Source organism: Brassica napus, chromosome A2, assembly GCF_020379485.1.
Source record: "Brassica napus cultivar Da-Ae chromosome A2, Da-Ae, whole genome shotgun sequence".
Taxonomy (NCBI): domain Eukaryota; kingdom Viridiplantae; phylum Streptophyta; class Magnoliopsida; order Brassicales; family Brassicaceae; genus Brassica; species Brassica napus.
Window position 1 is genome coordinate 1,413,256 of NC_063435.1, and position 19,069 is coordinate 1,432,324.

Sequence of the window (19,069 nt, forward strand, 5' to 3'; positions counted from 1 at the left end):
CACTAAATTAATTACTAAATTATTGATTAGAACCCATTATGGGTTCTTACCAATGGACTTGCTCTTAGTTTGACATAAAGATCTTGGAGTTCATCATCTTTGACATTAGAAAACACTAGAATCCAGCGAGACTATTCTTCAATGTTGGAATCTTATCTTCCACTTTGTTTGGACTTAAGATGATGGATGATGAAAGATATGAACAATAGTAATAACAAAGATATAATCTGGAAAAGGCTCAATTCAAACCAAGTCCCAGAGAGATTACAAAACCACATTTTAAAAACAGAGAAACTAGACAAACTATAAAAAGAGTAGTACAGAACAAGAAGACGGGTTGGTTGGTTGGTTACTTGGAAACCTTCTTCTTGCCAGCAATTGCAATCTTCTTACCTTTAAGAGTCCTGCAGTTGTTCTTAGTTCTCTGTCCCCTACATGGCAACCCTTGGATGTGCCTTACTCCACGGTAACACTGAATCTCCTTCAACCTCTTGATAGCAAGCGCATTAAATCTCCTCTACACAAAACACAAAATATCACAAATGAATTTCTCAATGGCCTAATGAACATTTGCTACGTGCTGGAAAAAAAAAACAAATATACCAGATCACCCTCGATCATGTACTTGGAGACTTCATCACGAAGAACGATGAGCTCTTCCTCCGCCATGTCTTTGGTGATCTTGTTCTCCATCTGAAGATCAACGAGGATCTGTCGAGCTCTAGTTCTGCCAATCCCATGAATGTACTGAAGAGAGTATTCGATCCTCTTGTTGCTCGGAATCTCCACGCCTCCGACACGTGCGCATCTGATGCTTAGACTCTGCTTCTGCATCTCAACACAAAACTTACCTGAGTAGAAAGCCCAATAAGTATTTACAGCTCGTTTTTCATTCAGTTTTCTATTGTATTTAACCTGCGTAGAAGCTTGGAAGACCTAAAAGAAATACGTACAAATGGGCGAAAAGAGTTGGGAATAGAGATAGAGAGAGAGACTGAATGAAAATGGTAAATGAATAGATGCAAAGTCAAGGGAGGACAACACGCATGAATTGCACCCTTGAGTCATGCCCATTGTTATAGTTTAAGGCATGCATTACATCATTTTGTTTAGGCAAAAAATCCATTCCGTAATATATTTTATAAATATGTGAATTTTATTAAATAATGTTCAAAAAATACAAGAGAGATTTGGATTTTGACTGATAGACAACAATTATATACCCAAGAATCCCAAAAGAAAATTGAAAATACTCTTTAGCATAGATATTTTCATTAAGCATGGTCCTATTCGGATATTACAAAAATCAGGTCGAGTTTGAGTCTGGTTTTCCTGAATTCAGGCAGGTTTTAACCGAAGTAACCAATATTAATTCAACTCGGATATTTTATATTTAAACTACTCAAATTTATCTACAAAATAATAAAACCAAAAATACTTAATATGCATGGTTCAAATTGGTTATTTTTGTCCGAAAATAACCATGAATATAATTATTGTTTGGATATTTTGTATCAAAAATATTTTTTATCTATAAATACCCAAAATAACTAATATATTTGATATATAATTTTTATTTTAGATATTAATATTAGTATAAAAATAATTATAAATAATATTTTATATATATTTATATGTTCGGATACTCATTCGGTTCTCGGTGTGGGTCGGATTCTGTTTTTTGGGGTTTATAAAATGACCCTTTTAGATATTTGTGATTCAGTACTTTGATTTTTGGGTCAGTTTTTAGGACTAGGTATATTATACACAGCCCTAATATTCATATTAGATCTACAAATGTTCTTATTTTACGTGTGATTAATTCTTTTATATACTAAATTATTTTTGTGATGTCAAGCGTCAGCTTAATTCATCACTACAAAATAAAACAGAATCACATGTATACTACAATCTGGGATGCATTAATCTATTCCAATTAAACTTGAACTGAGAGTCATTTTTTTGTATGAACTCAGAGAGTCATTTGTCATGAATCAGAGTAGGAAAATATGATAAAAACGTACAGCAAAAAATATATATATGATAAAAAAACATAGAGATACATATATTTATCGATAGGAATTATTATGATAGAAACAGAACATCACAATCTTTCAAGAAACAAGGAAAACATGGAACAAAAAAAACACTCAAGAGAGAAAACAGTTGGAAGAATGCAACACACATCTCAGAATACGAAAGACAAAGCACCGACCAACGCGGTAGCGATGAGCTGAGGATATGCGGAGAAAGTGGCACCACTTGGAGCCGGAGCCGGAGTATGATGATGTGGCATCGGAGCCATACCAGGGGCCATAGCCGGACCATGGTGGTGCCCGGCGTGTGACTCGGCAGTCATGACCAACACGGCCAAGACAATGCAGACGAAGGCAAAGCGGACCAAAGAACTTCTTGCTGCCATTTTAGTTCTTCGTGTCCTTCGTCTTCTTATTTGCTTCTTTCTCTGTGGAATATATCATCAGATGAACTTGATGAATTTATAGAGCTGGAGAGAGGGGTTGCATAAACAATGGTTAGTGGATATAAATGTCAACGCATAAGAATGAATCTTGCTGTTGAGACGATCATTACGTCGTTATCATTACATGTTGTTTCTCAGACATTTATAAAAAATTGTAAAGACAGAGACGCGAACATGGTGATGTGAATGAATTTGTTAGTGGACACCCATTTATATTTTCGTTTATGTTCTGGAACAGGTATTACTTATTCGTCACAACGATGGACGTGTCTTGACCAAACCAAATTGCTCCGGTTTGATTAGGCGTCCATTTAGATTTAGCTCATCCCGGTTCTGTTAGACTTCGACCAAATATAAATTAATTATTGTATGTACAAACTAGTCAATAGTCATAATAACAGAACTTCAAATACAATTTGAAAAAAATCAAATTTGGACTACAAATTAACCGGTTAATGACCGGTTGATATGGGGAAGGGAAAAGCTCTTGCATGGTAAGTCAGAAACCTACGTTTGACGTACCGCGTGATCCATTTTCGCTGTTCGATCTTTAGGCCCATCGTAGTTAATGAAGAGAAGATCCAGGATAAAGTTAGACCTTATGGGCTAAAACGTAAGACTATATTCTAGTGGGCCTATAATTGATATTGCATTTGATTTTGATTCTATTTAATCTAAATTTATGTTCAGTTCAGTGACTAAAACAAAATCGAATATTTGGTTAGCTGCAATTTTATTTTCATTGGGATTATGATACATCACGAAAAATATAAATAATTAAAATATATTATTTTGTTGACTAAGGTCGTATCGGATCACATAATACATAGAGTAATGTAAGATATGAAAGAGAAACATTTTCCTTGTATACAATATAACCTCTTTGAATTAATACTCTATAAATTAATATACACTAAAAATCTATATAAACTAATATAATTTATAGTTTCAAATTGAATTTTTGGTTCAATTAGTATATCGATAAATTTTATATCTCTATAAATTGATAAAAAAATTATAGTTTTGGTGTAGTCCCAACATTATTAATTTATAGAGGTTTCAATGTATATAATATCAGAAAATTTTATTACTTCAAAAAGAATGTCAAAATATTTAAGGATGTGTCTTATCATTCTAAAAATTGCATAGTTTTTTCAAAAAATACTTTTTCATTTACTTTATATATATTTATCTACATTTTAAATAATCTTTTAAATTATATAAAAATAATCTGGTATTATATTTGCTGAGTAATTTAATTCATTTGATAATATTACATATTTAAAATAATATAATTAATACTTGTATCTTCTGAATTTCACACTATCTTTTTTTGGTCGGTTAGCCCCAAATTTTTAGTTAAGCACAAAATTACTAATGCAAAATAAATATATTATCAACAGAGAAGTATAACTGCATGCAATATATTTATGTAATACACGTATTTCTTCGAAATCAGTTGTAACAACTTTTTCTAAAAAGTTTTTTTTAATGGAAAATATAATTTATTTATTTTTATAAAATTGGTTTCGTGCGATATCGCACGGGTTCTTTACCTAGTTCTTATAATTATACTACTGACAAAAAATTTAGAGCAATTAAATTTAACTAAAGTCTGACTGTAAGCGGATAATTTTTTTTAATAATAAGAATACCAAACTTGTAAATTCCAGGAAGCTATTGTATATTTCGAATAAATTTAGAAAGGTACGATCGTACGAGTACGACAACATAAAGCGGGCGAAATAAGCCCATCGAATTAGGACTGGGTCGCAAAGCTTAACATTGGTGTATGGTCTGGATTAGTGGACTTGACATTTGTATGTGCAAAATATATAGTACTAATTGATTAGTGTTACTCAACTTGGTGTGTTAGTCTGTTAGAAAACGGAGCGCTAACCACAAAATGAGAAAAGAAAAAACAAAAAAGCAAGCAACTAGCAATATAAAACAACAAGAATACGAAATTTTCATAGAAGCAGCAAAATATATACGTTTTAGTTAAATCTAACATTGGCACTAAGCTACAAGATATAACGTGATGCTGAAGAAACAGAACCAAACAACCATTGTAGCCGGAGGAGCAGAAGATGTTGTGGTCCGGTCGTTAGATATGACCTCAACGATCATTTTCTGACCTTTCTCGCAGTGACCCGACGTTCCACTTATGAAATAGTAAGGAACTGAGTGATCAAACATGAATCGGGTCTTGCCCGTGTTCGAGTAGAACCTCGGGTGCGACGAATTGCATTGCTTGTAACCCTCCTTCGTTACTTGCATCACCGAATCTTTCTTGTACTTAAATCCTTTTAACCACGTAGAACCAAACAAGAAACAAATAAAAAATGAAAAATAAAAAATAAAAAAGAAATAAAAGTTTGATGTGAATAAGATGGAAACTTTTTGAGGGTTTAGGTATACTTACGAATGATGTCTCCAACTTGAAACCGTTTACTGGAAGCCCAATCATTGAAACTTGTAGAAGCATTTGCAGGAGGAACTTCCCAATGGAGTTTGTATTCAAGGGAAGAGACAGAATCTGAAATCATTAAGAAAGTAACCAGCCAAAAAAACATGTTTCTAGAATGAGTAAACGATGATGGATCAACTGGTTTTGGAGTTTAGTAAGTTAAGGGTTTTATAAATAACTGAGTCGAGTTGGTTACAAGAAGAGAGGGAGATAGTGGAGTTAAGTGTTAGTGGTTGGTTATGTTATGCCAATGCAACAAGCGGGAACAGAGGAGGATCATACACTCTGAATCAGTTAGAGTATTTGTCCTGTCCGGTTAAAGCCCGGTTCAACTTTGGTTTATGGCTAACAAAATCAGATACTCGCACAAATGCAAGTGCTCTTGCTATTGCACAAATGTCGACATCCAATACAAAATCAGTTTTACATGGAAGTAACTTTGCAAGTTTTTTATTTTATATTAAAAAATTTGCTACCAAAACAAATGCATTGCTTTCCAAAATTTTAAATTTGATAACTAGAATGATATTTTGAATTGCTTCCCTATCATTCAGCGGAAACATAATTAGAAGTTTCCACATGTACAGAAATGCATAATGCATTGAAGACCATGCTTAGGTTGGGTACAAAGGATATATGTTCCTTAGTAAAATTCCAATAAATATGTCTGACCCATGAACATAGACATATAAATAATACATCCAGAAAATGTTCCACAAACACATTATTGTGTGCATAAGATAAATGTTGCATATACTCTATAATTTTATGTGATAATTATGATGGGCAACCATGTTGGTGGATCAATTTTGTTAGAGGAGAAATACAAATGTGGATTCACCATATCTCAAATACCGTCTTCTAGCTACTACACCATGTTGCTATGTCATATCACCTTGTCCATTGATAATCAGACACTTAATCATGATCACATACATACATGTGTATGTAAGGTTTGGTTTTTATATTGAAAATCTACAATATAATAACGTAACGTACGAAGAGGCGGTGATCTGGTAGTTAACGTAAATTCTAGTTAAGATTTTGATTCTACTTTCATGCAACACAAGAAACTGGATGCAACCCGGTTTTGAATTTCGGTTCATGATTCATAAGATTCCGCGACCTCATGCATCAGTGGCTCACGTATGACGTATGAGTAAAGTATCTCGTGGAAATGGAAATTAATGGACTAGACCTAACCTTGTTTTTATTCTTTTCTGCCAAGGTTAATTCTAGATAGCTTTAACTTATTGTAATCACTTACAATCCTGTATCATTTTATATGAAATTCACAATTTGGCACACAGAACTTTAACGTTGCAAAATGATTTAAAATTTGGCTTGCGGACTGCAGTATGTAATGATTGATGATATTCCCACTAATAACTGTTACCAATTACATAATCAGATTTGGGAAATCTTTTGTAGTTATAAGCTGAGTTGTTTGATCTCTTATAAGAAATATCTTGTTGAAGATTTTATTTTAGATTCATCATATTTATATACAAACTCACACAATGATATTTTCTTATAATTAACCTTGAACTCATCAGTAAGCTATTGTTTATAATTTGGTAATTTGTCGTTATTTCAAAAGGCTTTCTTTCTTGCATTATTAATTTTCCTAAATACCCTACCACATGGCGATCGTTACACCAAAATTCAAGTTCACCCAAGAAACGTAATCATTTTGATTGCGATTAAAGAACAAATTATACTACTGTTCGTTCTACTTGATTAGGTATATGATTAATCTTTGTATGCTTTTTCTAAACTCAATATACAATAGTATATCCATGACAATAAATTAATGCAAAAATATGTTTAAAAAGTATTGCAAATAATTTGTCAAACTGAGATAAACTTTAATACAACAAGGTCGGCACGCCGAAATTCCTAGATAAAACAAAGCCTACCCATACTAGCTTTTAATTAATTAACAATACTATAGTTTCGATTGTTTGTTGTTTACATTTTTGTGCTTGGCCCTTCAATCAAGGAAACATTGTTTATTATCAGTCGAACCATCAGCCATGTGCTGAAACTCTCCTCTTAACAGTCCCAATCAATCCTATAGAAATCTGATTTATCCATTGTCGGCACACTTTCATGGCTTTTATTATTGTATATTAATCGGCTCTACATTATTAAGTTACAAACATTAAACAAAATATATTTAAAAGAGGAAGACTTGTAATTGTAAAAGCAACTGCACATGCAAGTATGTATGTGGTTTTGTCCTTTTCTTGACCTCTTGTCTCTTATATAAACCACTTAAATGTTTCCATGTCTATGTATCCCAAAGCTCGAGAGAAAACATAAGTGAGAAAAAAAACTCCACAGAAATCAAATCAGAAAAGGGATGATGAAGTTCAAATCCAAGAGATTTGGCATTAGATTTGGTTTTGGTAAAAGAACCAACAACAAAGGCACACAACAAGATCAACAACAAAAAGGATTTGGTAATAACAACAATAGTAGCAGCAGCAATTATGAGATCAAATGGGAACTCAGGCCAGGAGGTATGCTTGTTCAAAAGAGACAAGAGAGCATTGGTGAAGACTTGATCTCCATAAGAGTCTCTACTTTTGCTCATTTTCATGATCTCTCCATTGAAGCCACCTCCACCTTTGGTAAGTTTCTCATCTCTCAACTTTTCTGAATCTTTATGGTACATCTGGTAGACTTATATAACAATAAAAGATTTAATAGACTATATGCGGGTTTACAATAGATATAGTTTATTAGAATTACAAAAAGTTTTGAAACTATATTATAATTTTTCTTATTTAAAAAACTAGAAAGTCATTCTAAAGTATGAAATATAAATTAATGAAAAAAGTCCAAATCATACAAAAAATTGTGACATTGCAACTGATTTATACTTGTGGATTTACAGGAGAACTTAAGATGGTACTAGCATTGCTTACTGGTCTCGAGCCAAAACAACAACGGCTATTATTTAAAGGAAAAGAAAGAGAGGATGATGAATATCTACACATGGTTGGTGTCGGAGAAAAAGACAAAGTCTTGTTGTTAGAAGATCCTGCCTTCAAAGAGAAAAAGCTTCTTAACAACATTTCCACTTCTTGCCCTACTATAATCGTATAAACACCTAAACAAGTTTGTCAAATTAATTGTTTGTTAACTTCTTGGCGAAACATAAAACCAGCCAAGAATAATAACTAGATAGAATTTTCATGCACAATGCACTATTGATTATACAAATTTTCCATGTAGTCGTTCCATTTCGAAGTTGTAAAACTAATATGTTTACATGTTGTAATATATTTGTCAGAGTGTTACGTACTTTGATCATTTTCTTTTACTTCTAATTAGTTACATGCTGAAGAGTGAAAACAACAAATATGAAGTACTCAATTGAGGATATCCACTACCATTATTGTTATTCGTATGTGTTGCGAATTGGTTGATTTTCTACTAATTGAACTTAAACGGGCAAACAAACCGAAACTTCCGCATAACCGAGCTGGTCAAGACCCTATACAAACCAACACCTTTCATTTCTCGGTATACTCCGGTTATGGCCTTAACTTCTCAAAAAGTTACAAAATAACATTATTGTACCAAATATCCGCCACAATTGGTTATTTTATAAGACTAGTATGTCCACAAACCACAAGTCTAAACCATCTGTTTATTAGTGGTTTACAAATCGTCTCTCTTCACAAACCGGCCCTGAAAAATGATGAACCAAAACCAATACCTAATTAGAACCAGCAGTTTCACGCACCAACCCAATCTAGTTCTCGATCTTTACATATATTACTATAGCCATCATGTTTATACAAGGTGTGTAAAATGTTGAAATGAAAAGAAGGGAAGCTTACTTACTTTAACACGAGGACGTTTCTCAGCGTTGAGTTTACGAACTTGGTATCGAATCCGCTTAGAGAAAAGGCGACTTTGTCGTTTCTCTTTATACCGTAGCAAGCTCGCTTCTCTATGCCCTCTCCATAAACTCTCCGTCGTCTCCATCTCCGGCACAGTCCATAAACTCCCTGCCTCTCCGCCGCCGGTAACCACCTAAACAACCATCAAACACACACTTGCCTAGTATCAAATCTTTCTTATCCAGCTTAGATTAATTTTGACGATAACAACGATCACCAAAATATACAATATTTTACAATTGGGTACATTTGTCATGTATATACCATATGATTTGATGAAGCTCGATCGGTTTCATGATTTGACAAATGTTTTTATCAATCTAACAGTTATGTAGAAAATCAACATGTACAAGTATTATCATTTACTAGGGTTACAGAATTAAAAAAAAAAAATCATTATGCAGTTACATTTTCAGTTTATAGTCAAAGCTTTAATTATTATGGTAAAACTTTCAACGTAATAAATTTAATTAGGCTATCATCATTACAGTTTCAAGAAAAAACTCGTGACCACATCAAAAAATTTCACCGCTTTTAATATGTTAGTCACATTAAGCATTAACTACGATTTAATTTATATCAACTTAATTAGTAATCTATTATAAGCATTAATTAACGATATATAAACATGATACAAAGAGATGTTTACTTACATACGTAGACGCATGCAAGTCCGGCACCGTCTGCGGCGGTTCTCCGTCGACATAAAGAGTACCTTTATCCGGCCAAGCCTCCATGATCTCCTCATAATCAAGCTTCAGAGCCAGCGAAGTCCTTCCGTCCTTTCCATCACCGCCGCAACACCGCGGAGTTCCGCTCCGACTCATCACCTCGTCCACAACCTCCGAATAACTCACCCACCGCTCCGCCGTGGTCTCCTCCTTGCTCGCTCCTTTCCTCATCGCCGTCCGTAGAAGCGAAGAAGCAGACGTTGATCCATGCTCTTTAATGTCGTACGGCGACATGTCCCTTCCTTCGCCGCCGCAATCTACATCGGCGGTGGAGGAAGGGAGCAGATCGTGGATGGAAGAGATTGTGCTGTTGTCGGTGGTGGAGTTGAAGAGGTAAGCCGCCACGGTGTCGTATTGATCTTCTTCTTTCTCTCCTCCTCCCACAGTCTCCACTCTCTTCTTCTCAGCACCTCCTCTCGTCTTGCTCTGCTTCTTCTTGTTCGTCGTGGTTTCGGGACTCTCGTCGATCTCGTGAGACGTGTTGAGTTCGAGCTTGAGACTGAGGAACTTGGGTTTCTTTGTTTTTGTTCTGATCTGCTTACGAGACGTTTCAAGATTCGAAGGAGAGCTATCATCCATGGCTATGTGTTTCCTCTTCTTGATCCTCTTCGATGTTCTCGTTTCTTCTCCGACCACAGGACTAGGTTCACTACACATCTTTGATCCCTCTTACACTGTATAAGTGTGTGTTTCTCTCACTCTTAATTAACTTGTTCTCTGTTTTGTAATAGAAAGTATGTAGGTGGAGGGAAAAGGAAAGATGATTGTGATGGTACTTGGACACGTGTCCATCGTTAATTGGATTAAACTATTGTAATCTTGGATTCTGTTTGGATGTGCAGGGAGGAAACAAGTTTGGATAGATTACATTTATGCATTAATTACGTAGTAAACTCCATTTTTGTTTATTTTCAACATTTCAGATACGGCAACATCTATAGAGTTCACGGATCTTAATTCAAAAAGGTTTGGGATATTATTATGTTTAGAGGCACCAACATAAAAAATATATATATGACTTAGACTTAGGCCATCTCCAACAAGACACCAAAACACCAAATTTAATGTAATTTCATTTTCAACAAGAAATCAAATTTGACACCATTTCACCAAATTTAGTGTAATGTGAATAGTATTACACTAAATTTGGCATAACACTATTTATCACACCAAATATTTAAAATGTATATCTATTATATTTCATGTAATAATATAGTTCAATTACTATCCAATTTGTAATTAAATATTAATATATTGAATTATTTGTATTTTAAAAATTTATTTTTGCATAATTAAAATACTAAATTTTTATTTTTATTTTCAAAATAAATCACTAAATGACTATTATCATTCATCATTTACAAGTAAAAAAATATAAATAATAATATAAATGTGATAAATAATTATCTATCAATTACAAATAATATAAAATATAAAAAAATAAACAGAAAACATCAAATAATATATCATATTATATTTGGTGTAAAATTTGGTGTTATTTTAGAGATGACAAAAAATTTATAATACAAAAACACTAAATTTGGTGTCATTGTTGGAGATGCTCCTAATCTAAGAGCACTTCCATTACTGAACTTATGGTGGGGGCGGGGTTCACACAGATTCCAAAAAAAAAAAATATATTAAAATAATGAATAGTGATGAACTTGTTTTTCTCCACCTCTTTCCAGTGAACCTGGTTCATCACTGTAACGCGGGTTCCACGGCACATGGCGGCCCGCGATTGGTCCGAAAAAATAATTTTTTTTTTAAACAAAAATCAAACCAAAAAAAAATAATAATAAAAAAATACTTTGTGAACTTTTCATGGGATTCACTAATGGGGTGCTCTAAAAGACAAACGTGGTTAACATGAGATTTTTCGAGCCACTGTAGCTGAAAATATATGAGGTGATATAATATCTTTGGACTTTTCTTCCGTGAGAGGATTGCATCTGCATTATTATTATTCCACGCTGTTATCGAACGCAAGTAAACTGTGGAATTGATATTTTAAATAAATTTCAAAAAATGCGAATCCAATTCATCATAGATTGACAAGAGGGATGTATCATTTGAACTGTGGGTTTTATCGTAAATGTTGCTACCACCGACAGCAATGACTTGTGAAGTGATTTATAGTACAGAATCATCTTGAACATTTTACTGACATTATTTGATGACACCTTCCGTATCGTATATATAATAGATTTTCATTCTATGATTTAACATTCACGTGATATAAAAACAAATTCTAAACATTATTTTGGGCTTTTGATCTTAAAGAGCTTATGGTGTTTGAAGGAAGCCCAAATTAAAAACCCAATATTTTGGCTAATTTAACTCAGCTGTTTGCTTAAGAGTCAAGGCAGATGCTCACACCCATCTGTAACAATTATCTGTACGTTTTATTCAGACCGTACTCTATCCAACCTATCAACACTCTTCCTCCCTCTCTCAATCTGATGATGCTGGTCAACGCTCTTCCTTGCCTTGTCGTGGAGGTCAACGCTCCTCCTCGACCGATCTAAATGCTGCTCGAAAGTGATTCTAAGCTTACTCTTCTTCGAAGGACCCTTTGGCGGTTTCTCTTTCTCCCTTCTATCAACGCTTTCCCTTGGTGGCTTCTCTATTCTATCTACGCTCTGCCTCGGCATTTCCACCTCGCTGCCCTGGTTCTCTGATAGGCACGCGCTCGCCCTCGAGGAGAGACGTCTCTCTACGGTTGTGATGAATTTCTTAAGGTGTTTGATGTATTCAGGGTAGTGTTCTAGATCACAGTGGCTACCACCTTCGAGCCAAAGCGGTTCATACTTCTCTTTAGAGAGTTCCCATAACTGTTTTCCATGGGAACAGTCAACAACTTCATCTGAAGTTCCCTGCAACCAGATGAATAATCCACCAGAGAGAGTTAAAGACACCTACAAAAGAAACAAGAACAGAGAGAGATAGGGCTGGGATTTTGAACTGAACCCAGTGCTGTGCGAAGAGTTTTAGGGGCCTAAGGCAAGTTTTAAAAATAAATTTATTTACAATCGTAATAAAAATAATTTTTTAATATGATATATTATTTTCACCAAATACACAAGTCTAATACTGTAAAAGAATAAGTTTATAACATAAATATGTTATATTATGTCATATAGAAAAAAATACATGAATTCAAAAAATAAATTAATTAATTTTCGTAGAAATGTTTTTTTTTTAAATAAGTCTAAACCACTATACTAGAAATTATTTTAAATTTTGGGGCCCTAAAAAGAGTCATATTAATCGGGGGCCTGAGGCCAATGCCTTTTTCAATACACTGTAGGCACGCCTCTGACTGAACCAAATCTTTTTGTTAGTTTGGTTCGAGTCAGTAGTTTTTTTAAAAGAGTTTGGTTTTCAGTTCGGCTATCAGTTGCTTTGGAATTCTTTAAAATAAATTATAACGAAACCATACCACACTGAACTAACCAAATTAACCGAAATTAACCAAACTTATGAGAAATTTTAACAAAATTAAACCAAAATCTAATTTTCGAAAACCAAACTAACCGAATACCAAAATGAACTTTAATTCAGTAAGATTTATGTTGAACCGAACTAATGGAACTACCCAAACCGAATAACCTGAACTACCCAAACCCGCAGGCATAGAGAGAGTTAATATGTAACTCACGTGAATGACAAGAACCGGGCAATTCACAAGTGTGATCTTGTCGATATTCTGCACATTAAAGAAAACATAAAAATGCAACTGTAACTGTGTATGATCCATGAAAGAATGATGTATTTTATTACCTTGTAGATGTCGAACCAGTAAGTCTTCTTCACTGGATACATTACTCTAAGACCTGAAAGAATCGGGCTATGGAGAACAACAGCTCTCAACTGAGGCAACCGAGCAGCGAGATCTAGTGTAGGTCCACTTCCTACTGACTGGCCATAAAGGATTACATCTTCCTGTTTTGTTCCGTATGTCTCTTCAAGACATTTATAAGCAGCTTTGATATCAGCATAGGTATGGCTCTCACTCGGCTAAAGTCACACACACACACAAAAAAAAAGATTATTATAATTAGTTATATAGCTATTACCAATACTCTCATATGTTTGTTAAGGACAAAACAAACCTTTCCAGTTACTGTCCATACCCTGAGTAATCATACCTGCAAGAAGAATACAGAAAAGCAAAACATTTTATGAAGCTGAATCAAAGCTAAGGAAGTATTTCTTGTTATCCTAATTTCTAAATCAAAACCCAAATCAACAGTATTTCTCAAAAAATTGGAAACTTTCCAAAAATAGCAGTTTTTAAGAAAATTATTTAAAAATACTATATACTGATGAAAAATTCTGAAAGAATACTCATCTATTCTAAAATAATCTTGTTATCCTAATTTCTAAATCTCAAACCCAAATCTACAGTATTTCTCAAAAAATTGGAAACTTTCCAAAAATAGCAGTTTTTAAGAAAATTATTTAAAAATACTATATACTCATGAAAAATTCTGAAACAATACTCATCTATCTTAAAATATTTTTGTTATCCTAATTTGTAAATCAAAAACCCAAATCTACAGTATTTCTTGGAAAATTGAAGACTTTCCAAAAATAGCAGTTTTTAAGAAAATTATTTACAAATACTATATACTGATGAAAAACTCTGAAAGAATACTCATCTATCCTAAAATATTCTTGTTATACTAATTTCTAAATCACAAACCCAAATGTACATTATTTCTCAAAAAATTGGAAACTTTCCAAAAATAGCAGTTTTTAAGAAAATTATTTTAAAATACTATATACTGATGAAAAATTCTGAAAGAATACTCATCTATCCTAAAATATTCTTGTTATCCTAATTTCTATATCACAAACCCAAATGTACAGCATTTCTCAAAAAATTGAAAACTTTCCAAAAATAGCAGTTTTTAAGAAAATTATTTAAAAATACTATATATTGATGAAAAATTCTGAAAGAATACTCATTTATCCACAAATAATTTTCTTATCATAATTTCTAAATCACAAACTCAAATCTAGAATATTACTCAAAAAATAAAAACTTTCCGAAAATAGCAGCATTTAAGAAAATTATTAAAAATACAATATACTGATGAAAAACTCTGAAAGAATACTCATCTATTCTAAAATATTCTTGTTATCCTAATTTCTAAATCACAAACCCAAATGTACAGCATTTCTCAAAAAAATTGGAAACTTTCCAAAATCAGCAGTTTTTAAGAAAATTATTTAAAAATACTATATACTGATGAAAAATTCTGAAACAATACTCATCTATCCTAAAATATTCTTGTTATTCTAATTTCTAAATCACAAACCCAAATCTACAGTATTTTTTGGAAAATTGAAAACTTTCCAAAAATAGCAGTTTTTAAGAAAATTATTTACAAATACTATATACTGATGAAAAATTCTGAAAGAATTCTCATCTATCCTAAAATATTATTGTTATCCTAATTTTAAATCACAAACCCAAATGTACAGTATTTTGTCAAAAAATTGGAAACTTTCCAAAAATAGAAGTTTTTAATAAAATTATTTAAAAATACTATATACTGATGAAAAATTCAGAAACAATACTCATCTATCCTAAAATATTCTTGTTATCCTAATTTGTAAATCACAAACCCAAATCTACAGTATTTCTCAAAAAATTGAAAACTTTAAAAAAATAGCAGTTTTTAAAAAAATTATTCTAAAATACAATGTATCGATGAAAAATTCTGAAACAGTACTCATCTAACCTAAAATAATCTTGTTATCCTAATTTCTAAATCACAAACCCAAATTTACAGTATTTTTCAAAAAATTGAAAACTTTCCAAAAATAACAGTTTTTAAGAAGATTATTTAAAAATACTATATACTGATGAAAAATTCTGAAAGAATACTCATCTATCCTAAAATATTCTTGTTATCCTAATTTGTAAATCACAAACCCAAATCTACAGTATTTCTTGGAAAATTGAAAACTTTACAAAAATAACAGTTTTTAAGAAAATTATTTAAAAATACTATATACTGGTGAAAAATTCTGAAAGAATACTCATCTATCCACAAATATTCTTGTTATCCTAATTTCTAAATCACAAACCCAAATGTACAGTATTTCTCAAAATATTGGAAACTTTCCAAAAATAGCAGTTTTTAAGAAAATTATTTAAAAATACTATATACTGATAAAAAATTCTGAAACAATACTCATCTATCCTAAAATATTCTTGTTATCCTAATTTGTAAATCACAAACCCAAATCTACAGTATTTCTCAAAAAATTGAAAACTTTCCAAAAATAGCAGTTTTTATGAAAATTATTTAAAAATACTATATTGATGAAAATTTCTGAAAGAAAAATTCTAAAAGAAAACTCTATAATCCTAAAATATTCTTGTTATCCTAATTTCTAAATCACAAACTCAAATGTACATTATTTCTCAAAAAATTGGAAACTTTCCAAAAATAGCAGTTTTTAAGAAAATTATTTAAAAATACTATATACTGATGAAAAATTCTGAAAGAATACTCATCTATTCTAATATAATCTTGTTATCCTAATTTCTAAATCTCAAACCCAAATCAACAGTATTTCTAAAAAAATTGGAAACTTTCCAAAAATAGCAGTTTTTAAGAAAATTATTTACAAATACTATATACTGATAAAAAATTCCGAAAGAAAATTCTTCTATCCTAAAATATTCTTGTTATCCTAATTTCTAAATCACAAACCCAAATCAATAGTATTTTTTTGGAAAATTGAAAACTTTCCAAAAATAGTAGTTTTTAAGAAAATTATTTACAAATACTATATACTGATGAAAAACTCTGAAAGAATACTCATCTATCCTAAAATATTCTTGTTATACTAATTTCTAAATCACAAACCCAAATGTACATTATTTCTCAAAAAATTGGAAACTTTCCAAAAATAGCAGTTTTTAAGAAAATTATTTACAAATACTATATACTGATGAAAAATTCTGAAAGAATACTCATCTATCCTAAAATATTATTGTTATCCTAATTTTAAATCACAAACCCAAATGTACAGTATTTTGTCAAAAAATTGGAAACTTTCCAAAAATAGCAGTTTTTAAGAAAATTATTTAAAAAAACTATATACTTATGAAAAATTCTGAAACAATACTCATATATCCTAAAATATTCTTGTTATCCTAATTTGTAAATCACAAACCCAAATCTACAGTATTTCTCAAAAAATTGAAAACTTTTAAAAAATAACAGTTTTTAAGAAAATTATTTTAAAATACAATATATTGATGAAAAATTCTGAAACAATACTCATCTAACCTAAAATAATCTTTTTATCCTAATTTCTAAATCACAAACACAAATTTACAGTATTTTCAAAAAATTGAAAATTTTCCAAAAATAACAGCTTTTAAGAAAATTATTAAAAATACAATATATTGATAAAAAAATTATGAAAGAATACTCATCTATCCACAAATATTTTTGTTATCATAATTTGTAAATCACAAACCCAAATCTATAATATTTCTCAAAAAAATGAAAACTTTCTAAAATAGCAGCTTTTAAGAAAATTATTTAAAAATACAATATATTGATAAAAAATTCTGAAAGAATATTCATCTATCCACAAATATTCTTGTTGTCCTAAATTTTAAATCACAAACCCAAATTTACAGTATTTTATCAAAAAATTGAAATCTTTCCAAAAATAGCAGTTTTTAAGAAAATTATTTTAAAATACAATCTTTTGATGAAAAATTTTGAAACAATACTCATCTAATCTAAAATAATCTTGTTATCCTAATTTCTAAATCACAAACTCAAATTTACAGTATTTCTCAAAAAATTGAAAACTTTTCAAAAATAGCAGTTTTTATGAAAATTATTTAAAAATACTATATTGATGAAAATTTCTGAAAGAAAAATTCTAATAGAAAACTCTATAATCCTAAAATATTCTTGTTATTCTAATTTCTAAATCACAAACCCAAATCTACAGTATTTTTTGGAAAATTGAAAACTTTCCAAAAATAGCAGTTTTTAAGAAAATTATTTACAAATACTATATACTGATGAAAAATTCTGAAAGAATACTCATCTATCCTAAAATATTATTGTTATCCTAATTTTAAATCACAAACCCAAATGTACAGTATTTTGTCAAAAAATTGGAAACTTTCCAAAAATAGCAGTTTTTAAGAAAATTATTGAAAAAATACTATATACTGATGAAAAATTCAGAAACAATACTCATCTATCCTAAAATATTCTTGTTATCCTAATTTGTAAATCACAAACCCAAATCTACAGAATTTCTCAAAAAATTGAAAACTTTAAAAAAATAGCAGTTTTTAAGAAAATTATTTTAAAATACAATGTATTGATGAAAAATTCTGAAACAATACTCATCTAACCTAAAATAATCTTGTTATCCTAATTTCTAAATCACAAACCCAAATTTACAGTGTTTTTCAAAAAATTGAAAACTTTCCAAAAATAACAGTTTTTAAGAAGATTATTTAAAAATACTATATACTGATGAAAAATTCTGAAAGAATACTCATTTATCCTAAAATATTCTTGTTATCCTAATTTGTAAATCACAAACCCAAATCTACAGTATTTCTTGGAAAATTGAAAACTTTACAAAAATAACAGTTTTTAAGAAAATTATTTAAAAATACTATATATACTGGTGAAAAATTCTGAAAGAATACTCATCTATCCACAAATATTCTTGTTATCCTAATTTCTAAATCACAAACCCAAATGTACAGCATTTCTCAAAATATTGGAAATTTTCCAAAAATAGCAGTTTTTAAGAAAATTATTTAAAAATACTATATACTGATAAAAAATTCTGAAACAATACTCATCTATCCTAAAATATTCTTGTTATCCTAATTTGTAAATCATAAACCCAAATCTACAGTATTTCTCAAAAAATTGAAAACTTTCCAAAAATAGCAGTTTTTATGAAAATTATTTAAAAATACTATATTGATGAAAATTTCTGAAAGAAAAATTCTAAAAGAAAACTCTATAATCCTAAAATATTCTTGTTATTCTAATTTCTAAATTACAAACCCAAATCTACAGTATTTCTTGGAAAATTGAAAACTTTCCAAAAATAGCAGTTTTTAAGAAAATTATTTAAAAATACTATATACAGATGAAAAATTCTGAAAGAATACTCATCTATCCACAAATATTTTTGTTATCATAATTAGTAAATCACAAACCCAAATCTACAATATTTCTCAAAAAAATAAAAACTTTCTAAAAATAGCAGCTTTTAAGAATTTTTTTTAAAAATACAATATATTGATGAAAATTTTTGAAAGAATATTAATCTATCCACAAATATTCTTGCTGTCCTAATTTCTAAATCACAAACCAAAATTTACAGTATTTCTCAAAAAATTGAAAACTTTTCAAAAATAGCAGTTTTTAAGAAAATTATTTAAAAA

The 19,069-nt window shown here is 30.6% G+C and overlaps 5 protein-coding genes across 5 annotated transcripts; 1 reads left to right on the forward strand and 4 right to left on the reverse strand.

Moving 5' to 3' along the window:
* Nucleotides 1-187: 187 nt before the first annotated feature.
* Nucleotides 188-861, reverse strand: LOC106367222 (30S ribosomal protein S13, chloroplastic-like). Its single transcript, XM_013806952.3, has 2 exons — nt 604-861; nt 188-517 (listed from the first exon to the last, which is right to left on the reverse strand). Exons 1-2 carry the CDS (start codon nt 832-834, stop codon nt 350-352), a joined length of 399 nt encoding a protein of 132 aa, XP_013662406.1. The 5' UTR covers nt 835-861; the 3' UTR covers nt 188-349.
* Nucleotides 862-3,730: 2,869 nt separating this feature from the next.
* On the reverse strand, nt 3,731-5,712 carry LOC106429948 (early nodulin-like protein 1). The gene is made up of 2 exons (XM_013870719.3): nt 4,908-5,712; nt 3,731-4,788 (listed from the first exon to the last, which is right to left on the reverse strand). Exons 1-2 carry the CDS (start codon nt 5,056-5,058, stop codon nt 4,502-4,504), a joined length of 438 nt encoding a protein of 145 aa, XP_013726173.2. The 5' UTR covers nt 5,059-5,712; the 3' UTR covers nt 3,731-4,501.
* A 1,524-nt stretch (nt 5,713-7,236) lies between these two features.
* LOC106367221 (BAG family molecular chaperone regulator 2) lies at nt 7,237-8,283 on the forward strand. Its single transcript, XM_013806951.3, has 2 exons — nt 7,237-7,588; nt 7,855-8,283. Exons 1-2 carry the CDS (start codon nt 7,318-7,320, stop codon nt 8,064-8,066), a joined length of 483 nt encoding a protein of 160 aa, XP_013662405.1. The 5' UTR covers nt 7,237-7,317; the 3' UTR covers nt 8,067-8,283.
* A 26-nt stretch (nt 8,284-8,309) lies between these two features.
* LOC106367220 (zinc finger protein CONSTANS-LIKE 6) lies at nt 8,310-10,321 on the reverse strand. Its single transcript, XM_013806950.3, has 3 exons — nt 9,523-10,321; nt 8,811-9,002; nt 8,310-8,654 (listed from the first exon to the last, which is right to left on the reverse strand). Exons 1-3 carry the CDS (start codon nt 10,255-10,257, stop codon nt 8,625-8,627), a joined length of 957 nt encoding a protein of 318 aa, XP_013662404.1. The 5' UTR covers nt 10,258-10,321; the 3' UTR covers nt 8,310-8,624.
* Nucleotides 10,322-11,911: 1,590 nt separating this feature from the next.
* On the reverse strand, nt 11,912-13,645 carry LOC106363172. Its single transcript, XM_048748328.1, has 3 exons — nt 13,384-13,645; nt 13,262-13,309; nt 11,912-12,476 (listed from the first exon to the last, which is right to left on the reverse strand). The coding sequence occupies exons 1-3, from the start codon at nt 13,423-13,425 to the stop codon at nt 12,006-12,008; spliced, it is 561 nt and encodes a 186-aa protein (XP_048604285.1). The 5' UTR covers nt 13,426-13,645; the 3' UTR covers nt 11,912-12,005.
* Between the last annotated feature and the right edge of the window lie 5,424 nt (nt 13,646-19,069).